The sequence below is a fragment of the Anser cygnoides genome, chromosome 5, assembly GCF_040182565.1.
Source record: "Anser cygnoides isolate HZ-2024a breed goose chromosome 5, Taihu_goose_T2T_genome, whole genome shotgun sequence".
Classification (NCBI taxonomy): Eukaryota; Metazoa; Chordata; class Aves; order Anseriformes; family Anatidae; genus Anser; species Anser cygnoides.
Window position 1 is genome coordinate 38,897,875 of NC_089877.1, and position 22,849 is coordinate 38,920,723.

General features: G+C 43.0%; 1 protein-coding gene across 8 annotated transcripts in view; it reads right to left on the minus strand.

The window, feature by feature from the left end:
* Positions 1-2,842: 2,842 nt before the first annotated feature.
* The window catches only part of BRSK2 (BR serine/threonine kinase 2), a 308,810-nt gene continuing 288,803 nt past the window's right edge, over positions 2,843-22,849 (minus strand). For 5 of the 8 annotated variants that reach the window (XM_048066549.2, XM_066997943.1, XM_066997942.1 and 2 more), the window contains 2 exons: positions 18,239-18,286; positions 2,843-6,163 (listed from right to left, as the gene is read on the minus strand). In XM_048066549.2, the coding sequence (XP_047922506.1) occupies positions 5,940-6,163; positions 18,239-18,286 (272 nt within the window). In that variant the 3' untranslated portion in view covers positions 2,843-5,939. The remainder of the gene's footprint in view (positions 6,164-18,238; positions 18,287-22,849) is intronic. The other 3 variants (XM_066997944.1, XM_013191608.3, XM_066997946.1) reach the window with 2 other exon arrangements.

Below are 22,849 nucleotides of genomic sequence, written 5' to 3' on the forward strand. Positions count from 1 at the left end.
TAATAAGAAACTCAGAACTAAATCTGATTCCTTACCAATCACTCTGCCCTTCTTTCACGAGCTCAGGTACAATCGTTAGCATAAAATGAAGCTGAACAATGAAGTCCTGCAGACTTGCATACAACAGACGATCCATGTGGTCATTGTGCTACAGCATGTAAGAAAACATCCAAGCCTGTTGGGTTAAAGCTTTGTCTGAACCATCAGGAAGAAAGGCTCACCTCGTAACAGTAGGCACTAGAATTAGCATGCCTGGAGGCCTTACACAGGTGTTGCTGTTTAACAAACACTGCCCTTCGCCTCTGCCTAGCGTGAACCATTAAAGCTCAGCCAGTTGTATCAGATCACTTTCATTAAAGCCAGCCTGAGTAGTGAGGAAATTTTCATGCATCACTTGCACGGCTTGGACAATTTGCATTAATGCTGTCAAACACCACTGACTTCTTTCTCAGCCCCCAAACAGACTGTACGCTGACATGTGGCGATGTGAATTACCCTCACAACTACTGCCTCAGCTGCTCATTCGATGCATATACACAATTTATTGCTTATATAGCACATGTCATGTACTGGTTCAATTAATAACAGTTCACCTTGAGCATAAATGCATTTTTCATGTATGCATTTCCTAAACAAACTTCATATGCAAGTGTGCGCAGACAAATAGGACTTGTCAACTGCTGTCTTACACACTTCCCCTGCCTTCAATTTACACTCAGAAGGTTGTTTGTTGCGGTGTTCTCCACGGAAAATCAGAGAGATAAAGGTAAAATGTAGCAAGTGTTTTAGGTACCCAGCCTGAGCTCTCAAAGAGAAACGGCGAGATGCAGAGCTCACAACCACAGCTAAACGAGGGACAGGTGTCACGGCTGCAGGCATCTTAGCAGGCAGCACCTGGGGGGGTTGGATGAAGACAACTGCCAGCACCTGGCAGCAGACCTCCACCACAGAGGCATTCCAAAATCCTCTGCTGCCTTTACTGCTTGCCTTCTAATTTAAGCTACAACAGAAAAGGGTCTTTTGCAGAGAAGAGGTTAAATGTAAACCCCTTTCACTCTAAAGCATGCTCTCTCCTATGCATTAAGGATGATAATAAAACGTCAGGTAGCTAGAGAGCGGGTTAAACATGGCCACATAAGAAGGCAGAATGAATGTGGGTAGGCCCTAAGCATGAGGCACTTTGCTTTACAAACTCATTGTTCTCTACTTATAGCTTTCAGAGACCATCATTAGCAATAAAAGGGACCATAATTACTTCTGGAGACATAAAAAGACCATACAAATTTGTGAATACTTCTGAAAACATAGAAAAAGTGAGAGAAATGTTTAAAAGCAGCATAGATCTGCTGCCACATCGCTGTTAAATCCCACTCCCCTGTATCGTGCTCTAGTCCAGCACCTCCTTCCTGCTCCAGAGCTGCGAATGCCACACAGCTAGAGCCCAGTTCTGGGTTTCTGGTGTCACAGAGCCCAAATCCTGCAGCATGTGTGAGTCCCTCCATTTTTTGATCACTGCCATCTTCTCCACTGCTGCTGCTGTGTCCCCCTTCCCCTCAGGTTTCAGCAGACCAATAAATCCCCACGTGCTAAACACTCTGTTTTTTTTCAAGGCAAGAGCTTATTTTTTGTCAATAACACAGCCCTGAAGCGCACGCTCCCGGCCACACTGCTCCCCACTGGCACAAACACCTCAGGGCCCTCCTGCGACCCCCCCCCCCCCCCCCCCCCCCCCCCCATGACACCCCAGGAGTTGCTGAGGGCTTAGACCCTCACCTCACCTTATCTTATCACTCTCACCTCACCCAGGCACCCTCTTCTTGCTGCCATATGTGCACAGGACGACCTGGAGGAGGTGCTTGTCCACCCTGTGCTGAGCAGGCTGAGGTGGCGGTGGTTCCTTGGTTCCTCAGCCTTCCGCAGCAGCCGGAGCCTTCCGGAACCCAGCCCTCAGAGGCATGGCGGCAGCCCAGGCCTAGCACCACCTCACCTCACGGCCGTGTGCTGATGCCCAGTAGCAGCCATGCTGTGTGGGTGCCCCTTTCCCTCCCCAGGCCCCGGCACCCCATCCCGTGAGCCCTCAGAGCACGGAGCTGTTCTGGAGCAGCGCTGCCAGTGCAGTGACAGGGGAGCACAAGGTGCTGGGGATGGCTGTGGCCAGAGACATCCAGAGAGGTCTTGTTCTCTCAGGCGTGTGCCACTGACCTCTGAGCCTGCAAGGCAAGCAGCCAGGCTGGGTGAACCCAGCAGTTACAAATCCAGCATTAATGAGAATACCCTGAGGCTGTGAGAGGGGCACAAGCCACCAGATGCCCAAACCGACCAGCAACACAGCCCAAGGCAACCCAGGGACGTACCTGAAAAGCTTTTTCAAATGTGTCTGACTGAGAGAGTGTTTCAGGCAGGGAGGGTGGAGAAATCCTTCCTATGCTAAATCTGGAAGCAATGTGAGAAGCTCAGGTTAGAGATGAGAACAATCATCAGTAGCAACAGTTTATGGTGCAGAGGTTTTCTTCTGGGCCAGATCTGGGGGTTTTCATTTTCCCTCAATTTGGATTCACCTTTTTCAATGCACTGCTGTGAAAACCAGACCAATGGGGCTGAACTCTGCCTGTGCACAGCGTGCTGGGCGGGGACACTAGGGCACGCTGGGTGCAGCACGTGCAGACCCCAAAACGCTAATGGGGAGATGTTAATTCCACAGCCAGGAGGATGCTGCCTCACACGCCGGCCATCTGCTTCTGCTTCCGCATAGAAAGCAGGGACATGGTACTTACCGGGTTCGATGCTGGTGTGAGGAGGTTCTTTTTCACGGACATAAACAAGACACTCAACAGCTAGTATCTTTACTGAATGAATTTATTGGTTTTTGAACTAAAGTTGCTCACAGTTATTTAACAAGGGATACATCAGATTTTTTTGTCCATTTTAAACCATTAAATAATGTCAGTTTGTGTCTGTATATGTGTGTGTGCGCGCGTGTGTGTCTTCAAAGTACAAAATAGGAAGGATAACAAGAGGTATTGCTTTCATTTATTCTTATATCTTGTGTAAGTAATCCCCTTCCTGCTTGTACCACATGGGTTTTGCTGATATAGGTATTTTTAAATTATTATTATTATTTTGTATTGAAATCCCAGCCTTTTGTAGAGGTACAATGTAACAGAAGCATCAAAATCTATACACAAGGGAAGAGAAAAGAGGGAAAAGAAGGACGGGGGTGATGGGAGGGGAGCTTGGAGGAGAAGTAGAGAGAGGGTGGAGGCAGGAAAGACAACGAAAGCAAAAGAGACTAATTTACAGCAATGTCATGCAATTAAAACTGCCCCCCTCTCCTGCACCCTTGCCTCCCCCCCTCCCCAGCCATCACCCCCTGGTGTCTGACATGCACACAGCAATACGAGAGAAAAGGTTCAGAATAGGGAAAATAAATAAATAAATAAAAACAAAAAATAAAATAAATCCCTCCCATTTGGGGGAATGGGGAAACAGGGCCAAAGTCAAATGTCTTTGCCCCACTTGTGTCTTTAAAAATTCTTTTTAATCTTCAAACCTATGTACAAGTAAAACTGGTCCAAGAAGGGGAAAAATGATGAAAAAAAACAACAACGACAACAACAACAAAAAAGAACTCATCCAACATTGTCATTAAAAAAAATAATCTTGCGATACAACATACACCCATAGGAACCCAACGAGCAGCAATCGAAGGTCATAAAAGAGCTGAACACTAATGCTAAGCCTACATTCTTAAAATCTCAGTCAAGAAGTACTTCTCACTGTGTTTTGTCTTCCACGCGTAAAACCACGTTTTTTTGTTTGTTTAACCTTTGAGCTTGGGCCAGAATAAGTTACACTTGGTCACGTAACTCTTGAGGAGGAGGAAAAAAGGCAGCAATTCTTCTTTCTCAAAGTCACAAGATGAACACTTACGGGGTTTCTGTGTCTTTTTTCGCCCTCCTCCACAAAATAAATAAGAATCAATGTTGCCTCTACACAGTTATTAAACAGAAGATATATCTAACAGCTTATTTTTTTAAATATATATATATGTATATATAAATAACCAAGACCTAGTAACTGAAACACAAAAAAGGTCCCCATCCACCCAATCCCACCCTCCTCCCCTTCAAACAAAAACAAAAAACAAACAGAAAACAAAAAACAAACAAAAACAAAACAACAAAACAAAACAAAACTTTATAAAAATATCTTGCAGTAATTTTTAAAGTTTACAGTAGCTTCGTGATTAAGTCTCCCGTTGCCCTGACTCCACCTTGTCTTGCTCAGATTAACTAAGTGCCAGTGATTTGCACACACACACACACAGGAAATAAAACCCAAGATAAGTCTCTTTTCTTCCTCCTCTTCGTCTTCTTTTTTTCTTTTCTTTTTTTTTTCTTTTTTTTTTTTTTTAGAAAAAAATCACCCAAGCCAACAAATGAAATTGGTAACTTAAAGAAATAATAATACTGATATCAATGCAGCACTAGCAACACAATTGCCTCTAAATGCAGGGTGTGGTGGAGGATCCAGCTGGTGGAAGAAGGTCCCAGCACGGTGGCACAGTGGCAGGGAGCTGACAGATGGGGAGGAAGGTGTCGAAGGAGGAACAGCAGTAGCAGCAGCGGCAACTGTGCCTGGTGGTGGGAGAGACAGTCCTTGGCAGAGTCGTGTCCCTCTTCTTTGCTACCAGAAGTTGCCTTTTCCCTAAGTTTTAATGTTTTGTTTGTATGTGTTTATTCATTTAACCCCCTCTCCCTCCTAAGTTTATTCCTTTCCCCTTCCAGCAGGTCAAAAAGCAAAATGATACAGTATAAAAAAAATAAATATTCTGTGTCTATATATATATGTATGTATGTATGTATATTTATATGAAAATATACACACACATATACATGTATATATATAAAAGAGGACAAAAGAAAAGGAAAAGGTGGTGGGGAGAAAAAGAAGGTTAAGAAAATCCTGTGATGAAGCTCCCCAGTTTTGTCTTGGTTCAACGCTTAGTTTTGAGTTGCTCCTGGCTGGTTTCTGATGAGAACGCGCTCTGGATTCACAAAACACTGCGCTCCCGCTACCCCTTCTCCTTCCCCGCACCCTCCCCTCCGGGCTGTGTTCACCTGCGCGGACAGAAGTTGCCAAGGGTAAAGGTTTCACTCCAACAATTTGCAACCTCCTTTCAGCCCAGACTGTGCAATCCCATAACTGAGCAGATCTCTCTTGTGGAGCACCAAAAAAGAAAAAAGAGAGAGAAAAAAAAAAAAAGGCGTGCATTGGGGAGGTGTTTGGGGAGAAGTGGGGGAGAAACCCACTTCCCGAAGGGAGAGGGGAGGCTGGGAACCTCAAACAGGACTGGTCCTTGGACAGTCTACATCGGTTGCCTTCCGTCAACAAGTGTCCGCAGAGCACAGAAGGTGAAGCCGTGGCTGACATGTTAACTTTTCGGGATAATTCCTGGTAGCAGAGCGGAAACAAGTGGTGTCGTCAGAAACACAGAGAGAGCATGAACAGAACAAGAAACAAACCAAAAGAAAACAAAAAAATAAAAAAAAAATCAGGAAGGAGAAAAAAGAAAAACATTCAAAAAAAGGGAGGAAAAAAAAAAACAATCAAAAAAACCACAACCCAAGATCTGTCGAACTGGGTTTGTCATCTGTGCTACCTTTTCTTTTCTTTCTTTTCTTTTCATTCTTTTGTTCGTTTGTTTTTGTGTTTGTTTCTGAGATATATATTATATATCATATATAAATATATATATGTATATATATACAGTCATTCCTTCATACAAAATTTGTCTATAGACAGTTTTGTACTGTTGTGGCAAGGTATATACATCCTTCTAGTTTAGAGGCTAGCTTGCTAAGGAATATTCTTTCATTCTTTCTTGCTTTTTTGTTTTTGATTTTTTTTTCTAAGTTATTTAATTTTTATGTGTTTATTTAAGGTTGGTCTTGTAGGCCGACTGATGAGACCATCTTTGCCTTGTCTTTGCCAGCAGGGTACTTATTGTCTCCTCTAGACCCATAGTCATTAGAACCGGAATCGCTCCGCTTGCTGTTTGCGCTATGCTTGGTTGGCGTGCCGGGGGGATGGCTCACCTGCCCGTTCTTCTCGTCTGAAAAAAGTTGTTTAATTACGTCAAAGAAGTTACTCAATGGGCTGCCTGGGTACACAAAACAGAGGAGACAAAAAAAGAAAGAAAGAAAGGAAGAAAGAAAAAAAAACAAGAGGGAAAGAGAGAAAAAGAGGAGAGAAAGAGAGAGAACAAACAAACAAATGAACAATGGGGCTTTTAACGAGAAGAACATGATGAGGAGATCCAGAGCCACGTGCGTGGGGGTGTGTGGGGGATGAAGACAATGAGCAGGAAGAGGAAGAGTGTTTAGGATGGGACACCTACAGAAATAAAGAGGCTGGGAGCACAAAGCACCTAGGTGGTAGGTCCTGGTTTTCTCCTGAGAGGGTGGGTACAGCTGTCTCACCTAGCAGGAGGACACAGTACCATGCTGAAATAGTTCAGTCTACTTGGAGTCATTTGGCCACTCCGCAATGTCAGTGAACGTAAGGCTGAGTACAGGCAAATCCCATCTTAGTGCTGCTGTTACATTTTTTTAAGGTGGTCACCAATTGATGCCTTGCTTTGCAGCCCTGCTAAGTTCTCTGGCTGCACTGGGCATTATGCTTTTCTTGCTTGCTTTCTGTTTCGTTCTGAGTATCTGCTTGCTCACCTTTCAGATATTAAGCCTGAAGTGCCTGAGTGCTCTAAGGAAGAAAATATGTGAAAAATGAGAGACGGCTGACATGACTACTTCCATCTGCATGTGTGATTTATGGCTTGTGCTTGCAAGCCTCTAAGCAAATTCACAACCTTCTTACAACAGGCACCTCAAAATGAAGATACTGAATGCTATGTAGAAGCAGACTTTTCTGGCTGTAAATATTTCTGGGACCTACTAGGGTCAAGAACTGCTTCCTCACTGTCCTGAATTTATGTTTTCGCTACAATACAGCCTCCACAACACTGACATGGCTTTCAGGGGAGCTAGGAGCCACAGAAGGATGCAGGGTTTCATGCTGGTGGAAAAGGTATCTCATTAAGCCAGCCACTGGAGCAGGCTGCAGTGTTAACATGGGTTGGGCACTGTGCACATCAGAATACAATCTTTCATGCCATTTTGAAGAGTCTCTTTGCCCGCCATTTCACCTTCTGATCAAATCCAAGATTCACTTTACCAATGCCACTTGTCACTGTGGAGTGTGATGCATCACAGACCCACCTCCAGGGGCCAAAAGGAACAGACAGACCCTGCATTGAATGCAGTGAGTCTTCTTCTAAAGCCCTTTGAATGCAGGCATCTGAGACCTCTCAATTCACAAGGCACAAATGATACGTAAGGAGCCTTCACGTGCTTGACTAACAGCTATGTGCTGGGTTTAATTATGCAGCTCCAGGGCAATTACATGCAACACCTTGACTGGTGAGAGCCAGACAGTTGACAGTCTTCATTTAATTCCTGTCTGCCGTACATCCAATGCAGTGAAAGACCCAACTGTGTCTCAGCATGAGTGGTACCAGCCCAGGAACAGTCCATGGAGGTTTCACAACACAACAGCTTGGGCTGAGGCTGTGCAGCAGGTTCTTTTCTCATGCTGGAGTGCCCACTGTAGTAGTGGCTACACCTCTGTGCCACTGTATTTTTGGACCTCCAGGCAGCAGCGGTGTGTGGTGTTTGTCTAGTCCTGTGTGAGAGGATGTGTGGAAGGTCATACCCAAGGAAAGGTTCTGTGAAGCTACTGAAGGAAATGGACCAGCTACTATCATAAAGGTAGCCCTTGTGAGGCTTTTCTAGTCCCTTTTAATTTTCCTGGACTGGGGGATTAATCCTGACCAGACATCTGAGGGGTCACAATAAATCCTCTGGACATGGATGTTGAAAGGACTGTTTCTTACCTAGCCTACACCATACAGGTGATGACTGTTTGTGATCATTAAAACCCCATTGTGCTTTTCTCAATATTGGCACTGTTGGCTCCGTTGTTCTAACAAATTCAAATCCGCTCATTTACATCCCACCTAAGTAATTTTGTTCTCCGGCTCCCAGAAGGAAACAGGCTCCTTGTTTCTGCCTTGCAGTGATGTGGCATGCTGTGAGGAGTGGGGCCTTCCTTCCCTGAGATGGCAACGTTCAGTCCAGAGCAAAGGGGTTTCTGCGTAGCAGAGAGCACCCCTTATTCACAGTTAGTGGACACTGGTGACTTAGTAATATTCTATTTCCTTTCACTTTTATTATACACACAGGCAAATCAGTTACTACAGCAGGCAAATACTGTCTCTGTGTGTTAACGTTTCTGAAGAGCTTGTTGAGCGCTGTCTTACTCTCTAATGGAAGATACTAGACAGACATCAACTGTTCTTATGCAAAGAAGGTGCAATATGTAGGATTTGTGCCCTACAAAACAGAATGTGGTACTTTTTCTTCTGCCCCATGCTAGCCAGGTAGTTGTTGCTTTCTTCTGCATGGTAACAGGCACAGAGAGAAACCAAATGGCTGGCAAATATAGTGAAGGATCACAGTCTTTCTTATCTAATTCATTCCTTGTCTTCCTGTACTTGCAGTTTTGTGTTTAACTTACTGCTGGCCCTGGTTCTCTCTGTGCATTCAATTATACCCACGCCCCAAGCAAATGGCTGTTAGTTTCTGGAAGGGTATCATTCAGCTAACAGACTGAAGCCTTAGAGACGGGCCTGAACAAACAGCCAGGCAACACATGTATCTCAGTTTCTGGCTAAGATAGGAAAAGCTATCAAACTCTCAGCCATTTCTGGGTCAGAACTCTGTAAGCTCCACCTGCCTCCTTCCACGTGCATGCAAATGCTTTGGAAAGGAGATATCTCTTCCAGATCTATGACGTCTAATTCCAATTTTTCACTAAGCCTCTCTAAAACTGTATTAGGTTTGTGGGTGCATGCTCTGCTCAGACTCTTTTCTATCTACTCAGATTCATTTCTACTTCTTTTAAGTGAATACTCTTTTTCAGAGAAAAAAAAAAAAACACTCAGCCTTGAGTGCAGGAATGTGGGCAGATCTGGCTCTTATGTGGCTTTGGACCTCTCATCTTCATAAGCAAATGGAGTCAGCAGAGAGAATGAAAAAGAGCACTGAAAAAAATGCTGGAGAGGGAAAGACTGCTAGATTGGGAGAAAAGGGGAGGGGAGTATCTCCGATTATTCAGCTGAGCAGTTTATTCAACAAGCTTAGAGGGAAAGAAGAGGGCAGAGTAAGCAGTGCTCTGCAGGACTTGGGGAAATTTTACTTTTCACGTAGACAGGAACAGCAGACAAAAGTACAACTTGCAAGAATGGAGCAATAAAACATTTAAAAAATTGTATGTAAATATCTTGTACTTGATGAGTTCTGATACAGGATTTTTAATCATCCTATTAAAATATGCAGCCCCTGTTTCATCCACCCTTTCTCCTCCCCATGCCCTACTGGCTTTCAGGTGCTTGGAGATTTACTGCAGCAAGAGTATTTAACAGTCTGCTTTTCTTTGCCTGTATCTCTACTGGATTCCTCACAATCAGCATTTTCAGGTAAAATTTTAATGGGAGGTAAGAAATCCTTAGGGATATTTAAAGAGAGCTACTGAAAAACAAAATAGGCCATTTCACTAACCCTTTCCTTTCTTTGCTTTTTGTAGTATCTGGCCTCGTAATTAAATACTTGGTAATAATACTTTCCTATCTTGCAGTCAAGAAAGAACTGATCCTACGCCAAGCACTACAGACAATCACGGCATTGATGTTATCTGCAGGGCAGCTTGTTAGCCCACTCTTGGGCTGGTCTAGATATTGGTCTTTGAATAGACAAAGAGTCCTCACATTTCTCTCTGGGGATATGTAAACACGGGGCAGCTATGCTGGAAGCATGAAAATGGTGAGTGGTGTTGCTCCTCTTAGTTCTCAGTTCCCTTTGGGCTTATACGGCCAGTAAAACAAGACCTGAAAATGCAGGCGATGATGGATTAGAATAGCTTTTTCAGCAATCTTCCACTCCTAGCATTCAGTGCAAAATATGTGACAGGCTCCTACACCTGCGAGTCCATCTGGGGGCCTCAAAGAGGCTGCCTCTCTTATTTCAGAAAGTGAGATGACATCCCATTTTCTCTGGGCAGGGATGAAGGTTTGGCTCACTGATTCTTCAAAACTTCCCTGGCATTTCATGCATCCGTAACTAAGGTCTTCTTTCCCCTTGAGAGCAAACGTTCATCAACACAGAGCAAAGAAAGCGTGAAGGGCAGCAAGGGTGAGAAACTGCAAGAAGGATCAGAGGCAGGAGGGGAGGTTCAGAGCATTAGGTTTACATCTGTTAGGAGGAGATGGATATGTGCATTTTTGAGTTAGTCCAAGGAGCTGGATGCTGCAAGATGGGGAAGGGGAATGAGTTTGAAAACAAGCACTGAAGCTTATGAAAGGGTCATGTGTTGAAGGGACACTAAAGAAACAGATTTAAGGAGAAGGTGCTGGTTTGTGGCACCTGTGTGCAGCTCTGTCATGGCCAAATATCTCAAAAGGAGTCAAAATTGTGAATGTATTTAAATACAAGAGGAACTAAAAGGAAGAAGTAAGGCTGGGAACAGACACAGAGGTAAAAGGAAGCTGGGCAGATGGCTTGTATCAGCCCTCAGAGTACTCTGTATCTCATTTGCTGTTCCTAAGAAGTCTGGTGACATTGACTTTAGCCCCAGTGGTGTCACATGAAGTTGAAGTGGCAGAGCCAGGTTAACAGAGGAAAGAGAGAAGGTGACTCACTCCCAAGCACCAGGAGTGGCACAAGGAGAGGGTGCATCTGCTCTGACCTTGCAAAGACCTTCCAAGTCCTCCAGAGGAAACTTAACAGGAGGTGGTGAACAAGCAGCTTCAGGATAACCTTGGAGGCTTCAGTCCCTGACTGGAGCCTGCTGTTTTGTAACATTTTAAGACAGCCAGATAAGGACTTGGTCTTGTTTTCATTCAAGCAAATGGCAACATTCCCATTGCCTTAGTGGAAGCAAACCCTGAGGCACTTTCTTGTCCTGTGAAACCATCTCTCTCACATCCATAACAAATTTTAATGCATTAATCCTTGTGGTGCTGACCACAAAGTTGCACAAAGCAAATATGCCATCTGTGAGATTATTATCCTGTGCCTTTCCTTTCTGTATAGCCTGACAAATTTTGAGTTTCTGCATTTTTAGCTTAGGCTTTGAGAGAAAATGAATGGAAAAACATAGGTCTCAACTGGAAACAGAGAGAGACACTTTGTCAACCTGACTTCCCATATTCCTTTTCATGTTGCTTTCACATCCTTTCTGCCTGCTTTCTGCCCTTGTTGTTGTTTTTTTTTTTTTCTTTTTTTTTCATCCCTAGCTTGCTATTCATTTCAATAGCAGCCAAGGTTTCAGTGAATAATGTAGCAAAAATCCAACTCCTTCCACATAATGCATTGAAACATTCTGTTGATGAGTGATAACCCAGTCCCTTTCAAACCCATTTGCTACTTTGACAGAATTCTAGCCCCCTTTTTTAAGACTAGACACTTTCTGTCTGTTTTCTGTTGGCAGAGTCACTTTGCCTTCAATAGCAGAAGATTTAAAATAGAGAACCCACTCCAGAAATATTTGCAATGAAAGGGATATCAGAGAGGTAAAACTGGCCTACTCCTCTTCATTTAATTACAATCTCATGTAGGGGTCTTTCTTCAGACTAAGGAGTCCCTGGCCTTGGCACTGTACAAATGCAAATCAGAAAGAGGCCTCATGGAGCTCACTCACTATCAAAGAAGATGATAAAGAAAACTTTTGCTCAACTTGTCTAAGCTAAATTGGATATATGAGGTCTCCCTCTAGACTGGAGAAGGGTGACTGAAAGGCAGTTGCGATGTCTTGCTGGAGGCCATCACACAGAACTTCCTAATCTATGAACCCATCCTACCCTACTTGAAGTGAGCTGAAGGAACTGCTGAAATCCCAAGACTGGTACTTCTCTAAAAATATAGGAAGTCAGAAAAGCTTTTCAGGAGACAAGTATGTGGTTTCATATTTGCTAGATTTTTAAACTGTCACACAACAGATTGACCAAAACAAGTTCTCCCATTTATTTTTTCCCCGGTAAGTTATATAATTGGACAGCTGTTTTGATTTTATTTTGGTTTAGGACTAGAAAATGGAGGCAGACTGACAGCCCACAGGATAACTTGAGTTTCTTAGCAGGACACCTGAACTGTAACTGGGCAAGACTACTTCCAAAGGAAAGAACAGAGCTTATTTTCCAGAGTCCTTGGATTCTGTAAAAATGCCAGCTGATAACAGTGTTTGCAGAAACAGACTGCTGGTAGGAACTACTCCACTTATCACACACTGTTAGCACAGCTGTTCATGCTACCAGCAGGTGGGAACTTTCAGTGGCTACACATCTGGGCAGATCTGAACAACCAACCTGACATTCAAATGCCCTATAACCCATCCTTGTTCCTACTCCCCTAAAACATCCCTTCTCCTGTGCAGGAGGTAGGCCCAATACTTGTGATTAGCCAGATGCATCCAGATGCCCATTCTGCCTCTGTCTCACACGTTTTTTCTCTCACTCTCTCACAGAGAAAATTCAGCCCCTCCTGTCATAGGCAATGTAACTGAGATGGGTACCTCTTGGGTGACTGAGTTAGAGGATGGTGAACACAGCCAGCAAAGACCTAAATAAATGAGGCGTATTCCCTTCCTGCTATCTTCTGCAGAGCTAAAACATGAGTAATTAATTGGAAAACAAACATGTCCATTACTGATGAGTAGCTCTGACCACTCCAGCACCACCACATATCTTTCAAAAGAGGAGACATGACGATGAAGAGGGAATCATGTTCATTTGGACAGCTGGTGGCACTGAAAGAGCAGGCAACGACAGTGCTGTGAAGAGATGCCAAATTTTCTTGTGGAATCACACTTCTGGCAAATTGGTTGGTAAAGGAGTCAGCCCAAGAATTCTTTGTATGTCTGTCCTTTTACAAAGATCTGTCTGCACAAGTGTGTGATGAGAGAGTAGGATGACAACCTATACTCACAAAGCCACAGTAGATGATAGTATTGCTGCTACCCATTCTCTTAAAGACTTCTGCTGTTTCATTTAATTTTTTGTCCATAAAAATGTCAGAAATGTATTGGCACTTAATAATATGACTTTTTTCCTTTCCTGCCAGAGGGATGTTTATGTGTGATCTTAGGAGCTTTAAGTTCTCTGACCTGTTCCTAAGGAGAGAAATGAACTGTGTATGCTGGTGAAATGTTCATTCCTCATTTCCTCTGAATCAACCCCTTCAAAATATGATTTAACTTTCAGGGGAGGCCATTGCAAATTCAGCTTAGTACAGCAAGGAAATATTCACATGGAATATTCTGAAGCACTGCCTGCCGTAAGTACTGTTATCTTAATTAAGAGAGAAGTGTGCTTTCTGCAATAGGTATTATTACAGAGAAAGAAGAAAAGATCTTGTATTGGACAGCAAAAATCTGGCCACAGTGTCAAAACAGAAACTGATATATAACAAATAGCTTAATATATCTGGATACATCTTTAGTGCCAAGTTGCCATCTTTATTGCTACCTTCTTCTACAGAGCAAAATATGAGTTATGAGTTGGAAAAGAAGTGTGTCCCAAACACAACACAAGAATGAGGAGATACGGCTACAGCGTGGAGGGAATCAAGCACCCATTTGGATAGCAAATAACTGAGAAACTTGGCTTGAACTCTTTGGAAACTCTGAATTATCTTACTTATCATGATCCACACGTTATGATTGAATATGTGATCTTTCACATATTCAGGTGAAATGAAGGTGGGTTTCTTAATTTGATCTCTCATTTGGGTGTCAATTTATATCCATATCCATCAAGAATCAGCCATGCTCAGAAAGACCGGTCGTAAGCACATTTTTCACAAATGCTGATAAAGAGAATATTGTTTTGACAACCTCGCAGTGTAGCAAAGGTGAGGATAGCCTTTGAGCTGGGAGGACAGCATGCATTTTTTTTTCTGCAGGTCTCAGCATCAGTGTTTCTGCCATCCATTATGACTTTATGAATGCAAATCATCAATCTCCTCTTCCATCAAAGATCAAAAGGCTACTCTGAAAGAAGCAGGGTTACTCTAACTGATGCTAGTATGGATCACTTCTGAGAGCACCAAATCCAGATATTTGCTGCTGTTAATAACACTACGAGTCTCTAAACTAGCACTCACTAAGTTACATGCTGTAACTGCAACCCAGAGGTGGTGTAACCAGTTTAAAACTACGAAACCTTTCCTAATTTCTCAAGTAGCTTGGGGTAATATTGACCTGGGCTTGCATCTGTATGAATCAAACTGCGTTTGCAAGAAGGTAAAGAGAAGCCTTTACTGCAAGTGTGCACAAAGGATGATGATTGGCCATAGGAGACAATGTCGGATGGCTCAGAATAGGAAGCTCTGTCAATCTCCTAAATACTGGAACCAACAGATTTGAGTGAGATACACTGAAAAGATATGGAAGGCAAGTGCATTTGCTGTGCTTCTGCTTTGGTCAGCTCATTTTGGTGATAGCCATTGGTATACACAAGGATCTGCAAGGCTTTTTGTTTAACTGAAGACAGTTTCAAACTGTGAACAGCAACAGAGTATGTTTAAGCACGACGTCTTCTGACTAGTCTTTTCTCACAGGGTTATGGTTTAAGACTCTGCAAGAAAGCATGTTTGTGCAGTGCCAAACACAATCACATGACTTGACTGGAGCTGCATTACTTACACATAATAATCTCTGATCATCACCCATGTTCTTGGAAGTGCCACTGATGTAACTGAAAACTTCCCTGAGAGTCATGAGAGATGGAAAGCAACAAGCAAAGATTGCCTTACTTGGAAATAAAACTCAGCCCCAGACAGCCACAGCAGGGAAACTGGAAAGTTTACAGGCTCCCTGGTAAGGGTTTTTCAGAAGATAACATGAAGAATGAGGCAAACTTTTCTGAGCTTTCTGCCAGCAGCCAGCACCTTGGTGAAACATGCTTACTATAGGCTACAAAAAACTACGGATTGCTGGGAAAGGGAGCTATTCAAGACTGTGTAACAGCTTTACTACTGATTCAACTGCCCAAACAAACTCTGCTCACGAATTAAAGGCTTTAAAGTCATTCAGGTTTGTGAAGACAGACTCTTTTGAACAAAGACTACTGAAATGGCATTGGGCTTCCGTGTGGTATATATCAATGGCTCCAGATCCAATGTGCTCAATCTATAATGAGATTTGTTTTGTGGCTGAAGCTTGATGGCTTTCCAGTTTGAGTATTATTTTGGTTTTATTGTTTTTATTTTTTTATGTAAAGATTCAGGAGAACCTATTAGAACTGCATTGTTAATTATACAATCTATTCTTCAATGAGATAGACATAAATACCAGATTAGATGATAGTAAACAGTTCTCTCAATCCTGCCTCAAAAGAAACAGGATCCAGCTCAGTCTTTTACAGCTGTGTTAAGTTTATAAGGTTTACTGGCAGCACATAAAATAGTAAAGCTTATTTGTCACTAAACTGATTTGGCTCTGAATATGCACAAGGGAAAGATCAGCTAAGCTGGAAGGTGTCACTTCTACAGACAATTTTCAGGTTATGGCTGCATTTTAAATGTAAAGAGCTTTTTCAAGGCAAAGTTATTCTTATAAACAGATACTAAAGACTTCATGGAAATCAGTTTAGTCTTCCTGACACTAGAAATGCCCCTTCCCCTGCTGACGTGGGTGGAAACTTAAAATATAATATTCCATCCCAATGTGCATTTCAACTTGATTATGAGCCAAATGTTTTTCTTCTCTAGTGAAATACTAAGAGTTGGCAGCAGTGTGCGCAGGTAGGACCGATACAGCAGCTCCTACGTCATTTGGACATTGGCAGGTCCTCTGACATACCTCTGCAGTTCAACAATAACTTGTTCTTCAATGCTAATGGCTAGATGCAGAATCATTTCTCAGATTGATGACTTACTAGCGTAAGATGAAATAACATTTAAAGGACTAAATAAATTTGCCTTGCTGTTAATTACAATGTTCAGTGCTTTATAGTAGGTGAAGAGATATTCCTCATTCCCACCACAGCTTTCACATGGCTGAGCCAGGCATAATGCATCTCATTTGCTCTTCCTGCTCCAGTGTTAACTCTTCCACAAATGTTTTCCTATGCTCATTCCTAAAATGTGGAGCGATGATGAGGTCAAAAAAATTCAGTGTAGTTTTTCTTACACTATTGGCTGCTACTAGATGAACGCTGTGCCAACTCCACAGAGTGCTGCCTGTCCTCAAAGTCAGAGGACAGTTGCCAATACTAGGTTAAATCCTGGCATCATTCTGCTTTACTTCCCTGATTGAATGTTGGGTGAGCTCCCCTGCACACAACATAGCTCTTCAGTCATATAGGAGGGTGGAATTCAGCACCGTGAGCATCACCACAACCTCTGTTTTTTGTGAGCACACCAACAGGAATTTGATTCAAAGGAAGCAGCTCCATTAAAGCCCAACACCTCTTCCTATCTCTTCTCTGGATCTATGTATGTACTCTGTTTGTGCTGTAGCTGCCATAAAGTAGTCTTCTTGCTGGCATTCACTTTGTCCTTTTTGTCCCTTGTTGGACGGATGCTGACACTGTGACAGCTGGAAGGCCTGCCTGAGCTGGGAGTGAACAGTAATGCTCTGTTTAGAGAGTGCAGAGTACTGACTGGTTATCCGTGTAGCTCAATTAATGTGCAAGCAATCAGCAGAATCAGCATTTCAGTATTTTTGTATGATGTGAATGCCAGATAAGGCAAGAAATAAAGGCTTGAGGGAGAACAGAAATTTGCTGTCTGATGCCTTCAAGAAGAAGCTGCAGGTCTGCCTACAAATTAAATGAGTCTTTGTGAAGAGATCAGAAATGGTGTAAACCAGAAAACTCAAATAAGAAATCATATGAGCCCTTCTCAGAGAAAAGGAAAAAAGCCTACGACCAAAGCTGCACTTTTAGGGAAAGAGATCATCTGAAATCAGGAAACGGGACAAATTCTGCTCTCAGTCACATGCACATAAACCTAATATTATCTCCACTGTGACAGCTTTCCTTCATTGTTACAAAGTGCAGAACAACTCCAGAAGAACTTCCCTCAGTATACGAAGAAATGACGCAGGAGTCACAAGTCCAGCTGGAGAGCAGTACCAGTTCAGCAATCACTTCCTCAACAGCTTGTGTTCCCTTTCACAGAGATGTCTGAATTCAGCCTAGCTACCAGAATGGAAATCTAAAGAGAACAGATTTCTCTTGTACAGAACCTTTCTATATAAGATAAAAGGAAAAAGAAAAAAAACCTCTCTTATAGTATTTGGGTATTTCCACTATTGTATTTGAAGGAGGCAGGAGAGGCACGGGTAATGAAAGAAAGAATACAGTACATGTGTGCGTAGAGGGGAGGGAAGGCAAGGGACAAGTTAGCCAAAATTCATGGAACCCCAAGCAAGTTGAGATGCAAGTTTTGCAGGAAACTCCTTTTTTTCTCATTCCTAACAAAATTCTGAACCTCTAATTGTTCACTATTTCTCCAGCTAGGAACACAATGTCCTTCCTCAAAACCAGACTGGAACTATACCAATTTATACCAGCTAACTGTCTGGCAGATAATATGCAGTGTGTCTTATGGAAGATTTAAGAGGGTCTTACCCCAAAGATACACGGGGAAGAAGGGAGTGGATGCAAAAGGGAATTAAATAACAGAGCAATCCTGTCTCAGTAAATTGCAGGAGAACAAGGGAGACAGCAGCTAGCTGGGCAGCATTCACCGAAGAACCAAGAATCAAAGGCAGCAAGTAAACAACAACAACAACAAAACAAGAAAGAAAATCACTGGCCTGAGTGACAGTGAGGGGGGAATCTGAAGTGCAACACCACACACTTGTGCTATGAAGGGGAAAGCTGTGGTGGAGCCTGTGCATCTGTGCATGGATGGGGAGGATCAGAAAAAGGGGTACGTGCTCATGTCCACCAGGTAAGTGAAAGACATTGTGGGCTGTTACGGGGTGTGCAGTCTTGAAAAGGGCGTGGGAGAGCAGGGATGGGGAAGGGGAACAGGTGGAAGGGACAGGGCGGCGTGTTATTATGTTGCTCAGCAGGGGCTGGGGAAGGAGAAAAGGCAGTAGGGAAGGAAGTTCTTACCACATTTGGAAAGTCTGCCAGTCATCAACTCCATACAGTTAGTGGTGTCTGGATCATAGAACGGAAAGAGGAGGGAGGGAGGGAGAAACATAAAAAAAGGTTTCCATACCTCTGTGCATAAAGTAGTAACTTAGCACATTATTACCTGAAGCAGGAAACATTTACGCGTCTTGGACTTCACACAACCCAGGCCAAATTCTGCCACCTGCTTTATGCCAGTGAAAACCTGGCCGTGTAACTGGGAGTGGAGCTTGCCTGTTCCTGCTGCTTGCACCCACCTCTTTATCACAGCTAGCGGGATTTCAGAGATGTGGAAATCGTTCTGCTGTTATATTAGCAATCTAAAAGCCTTGAAATACATTGCTTTCACTGGATAGCTTTGCAAGTTATCCTGCAACACCCAGAAAATGTCCAGCCAGCTATGTACATCAAAAGTTTGTGAGAGGGAGGAAATGCAGCACTGTGCTACTGGACATGGGCTAAGGTGGTTACTTACACAGCTCAGAAACATCTTTTAGATCCCAATGCTCACATCCCTAACAATTCTGCCCTTCTCATTCACATGTAGTCTCTTACTCTTCTTGCTTTCAATGGCACTATTCACAGGCAACAGAATTACTCCTGGAAAGGGTGGCAGAATCTGGCCCAGTGATATTACTGTCCACTTTGTGTATAGCTCCCCTTGCCACAGCCTCCGACTGCTTCTTAATTCAGGTGTGATAAGCAGAAGGAGCTCTACATGGGAGTTTTAATGTGGAGAGGACTAGCCCCGCTGGTCTCTTCCCTGTGAAAGCTGCTGGCAAGTGAGACCTGCTGCTGTCAGCCAGGCTGCTGCGGCACCTGGGGCCTCAGCCCATGCTCCCTCTGGAGCCAGTGGAAAACATTTACAGCACTTGGTTCGGTCTTGGGTCTCCTCTTGCCTGGCCTCTCAGTGAGCACTCAGGTATTAAAGAAATAGGCCTCTTGGAAACATGCGCACATATGCCCCAAATCCCTGCCTGCCAGGATGCTCTAATTACTCCCTGTCCGCTGAAAGTCTGCAGGAGAGAGGGCAGGACCATTTCTCAGCATGCCTCTCCACAGAAAAGTAATTTTCAAAGAGGAGGAAGGGATGCTGGATATGCCTGGGTATGCTGAACCCATGCTAGAATAGCATGGCTGTGCTTTCTGACGTGGCCAGGCCTGTGCTGCACAGATCGCCTGGGAAAGCACGGAGTAGTGCTTGGTCCAGTGATGCTGGTCAAAGCACCCGAGGAGAAGTTACATGCTCTCCACCCCAAAGGTCAGAGGCAGGCTGACAGAGCTGAATGGGAGATTAAACCCATGGAAGGTCTCTCAGAAAGGCACAAGACTGACAGAAAGAGGGGAAAAAGGAAGGAGGTGAAAGAGAAGAGAGGATTCAGGGTTTGGAACAAGGTATCAGAGGTGTCAGAGGCCAGGAGTTCACCTGTTTTTGGCTATTCTGACTGCGTGAAGGCAGACTAAGCTCCCAAAAAATACTTCTCCCCAAAGATGCCTAACAGGTTTAGGAAGTGCCTACAGGCTGTAGTACAGTGCTGATTGAGGCAACGACAAGGAGTCACAACCATGACCTCTTTTTTTCTTCTTCAGTAACTTGGAGAAGCCTGTTACCTGATGCCTTGTAGCAGCTCCTGTCCAACCCCTTGTGAGTCAACTACACCCAGCTGCAGTAACTACAGATCTACGGTGGCAGAGCTCAGAGCTGTCACCCAGCCATCAGCATAACCTCTGCTTTGAAAGAGTGCAGAAGAACAGGGAAGAAGAGCAAGGAAAGTCTCAAACAGGACTGAAAGATTGTTTCTGACTCCCACTTCCATCACCTGGAATTCTTCTCTCAAGAGTATCCAGACTGACCACACAGTCACTAGCAGTCAAGAAGCAAAATTGGTAGCACTTGGATAATGCCAGAATAGGTAAATATTATGGTTGGCTTACTAAGAGTCTCCTGAAATGAGTATTTCTCTTTCTTTGTGATTTTTTAACATAAATTAATCATGCCTTCTTAAGGTAGTACCTCAGAATATTGTCTTTTTTTCAGTCATCTGTGGTCAGCATAGCTCTTTTAAATATTTCATTTAAAGCTAATTGTGCAACAGGTCTACATAAATTAATCCTGTGATGAGAATACAAACTGACAGATCCGCAACAGAAAAAAAAGGGAGTGTAGGCTTTTTGACAATGTAACACCTTGGGATCTGTAACCCATTTTGTTCCTAAAATACTAATTTTGCAGGTTGTAGAATAGTTTTGGATGGATAGGAAAAAACACAAAGACTCTTTTGAAATATAAGACCATGGAAAAATATCAAAGGAAAACTAATAAAACTTCACAGTTTTCTTTCTTAGAACATTTATGCACAACAAAAACTACAATTTGTGTTCTCCATATTGCCAGGGCCAGTCCCAAGACCTGCACAGTAACTTATTTTTATTTCTAATGTCTTCCTAATACACAATCAGGTGTTTTTTTCCCCATTCCTAAAGGACAGCAAAAATGAGCATGCCAGAAACAGCAGTTGATACCACATCTTCGAAGAGACTAACAGAGTTAATATGCCTTCAGCTTCTCTCTTATAATGACTACTTTAATACTTCCTTCATTTCCATCAACTTGTAACATCTGCTTTAATAAATATTCTGTATGATAAAGTATTTCATAATTTTAAAGGAGAATTTTCATTCTTATTAGAAAGCCGTAGATTCTTGGCAGCAGGCTTCTGCTTACAGATAATAATCCATAACCCAGTGTCTGCAGGATCAAGGTGTTATGTGAGGTGAGTAACACCAGGGTCCAAAAGCTAAATGCTCCCCGAGAAGCATTGATGGGTCATGTAACTACATTTTTAATGTATGCTGTTTAATTTTTTAATTAAAGCAGAGTGGCAGTGCCAGAACTCAATCCTTCTGAAGATAAGGCAATTCCTTATTTCATAAGAATTGCTGGCAGTCCCTCACGCTTCAGATTTGACCGAGACTCTTTCATAAATGACACACAGTTCAGTTCATTAACAGATGACAAATGCTTTGGTTAACATAGGCCCTTCCTGATTGGAACATGAAAAGGTCAAAACGAGCTCTGAATCCATTAAAAAATCCTAGTGTTCTGCTAAATTTTCTTTCCTGAAATTATTTTTTTCAGTAATTGGTGTTTCTATTCCTCATAAATTTCACAATCAAACAGCCTGGTTTGTGATGCATCTGGTATCTCTGGGACTGCGACTTGTCCCAGCCCAGGAAATCTCACACAAACAACTGCTCTCCTGAGATCTCCAAATGCAGGGCTAGATCCCAGAAAAGCACTGAGTGTCTCCTGCCAATTGCCGATAGTTCCCAGTAACCACTTACATTAAAGGAGATGATGCCAAGGGAGATACCACTTCCTCTGGTCCAAAGCAGTTACCATTTGGGTTGGAATTTCCCCGCGTTTGGGTGCCTACTTGAAATGTACTGTTCTATAAAAAAATCTGGAGCGCTTGGACTCTTTCTTAAATGTTTTATTTCAGGACTACTCAGTTAACTTTACTGAGGTCTGTTCAATAATAATACTAAAGTTGTTTATCAAAATGCAGTGTTCTAGCAATCCAACTAGGCATTACACTGTGCCTCTTATAGGTGGGAAGCATGACAGCAAGATAAAGTGATGCCCCAGACACTACAAGAGTGGTTACAACATAAAGGATCCCACAGGAATGCAGGAAACAAGATAAAGCTAGGACCTGGACAAGCCCCAGATAAAACTGAAGGGCAGTCCAGTTCCAAACTGACAGATTCATAGTCCCATTTCACGTCTGCAGATGGAAGCTGACCTGGCAAAAGCACTTCATTTGCTCCTTACTCCCTTTTTCTGTCTTTATGATAAAATCCTTTGCACACTTGGAACCCATTTCTTACTATGATTTTTTTGTAGCTATTTAGCCAACCCACAGCTCATGTGAGCCATAAAGATGAACACCCAGAATGCACAGATCAATACTCCAGCAAAGCCTTTTGAGTCACATGAACATCTTTTTTTCTTTTTGAGACATACACCAGCACAGTAAGAGAGATCAGGTGCGTATACAGAAGACAGATGCAATCAGGAAGAATTTGCACAGCCCTGTTTTGGAGCTGCACATGGTCTCTAAACAGCTGCTTATGCTGATGAAAGGCATTTCCAGCAGTAACGCTGAGAAACTCTGAACTTCTGAGAAGCTGAGGGTTAAAATCTGACATGAAGCCAAGAAATATAGTAAAACATCAGAAAACCTATTACAAAGAAGTTATAAAGGCTATTTCAGCACTGCTGATTGCCTAAAACACAGGAAAAAAGGTAAAAAAATGGGGATATGCAGTACCCCACACTTAAAACCAAAGCCTAAAGAGGCAAGAAAATATTAAGAAAATAAAAATTGATAACCCGTGTATGATCATGGATGGCTTTTGCAAGTCCCCATTCACCAGCTGTTTCTATTACTTTTTTGTGCAATGGCACTGGAGGAAAACAGATTATAATTTAATGGAAAGGGTACCGGACTGAAATGAAGGCAAAAATATGTGTTTTTTTTTCCCCCCTCAGGAGATCCCCTTATTCTACCAAAGGGCACCAATGGA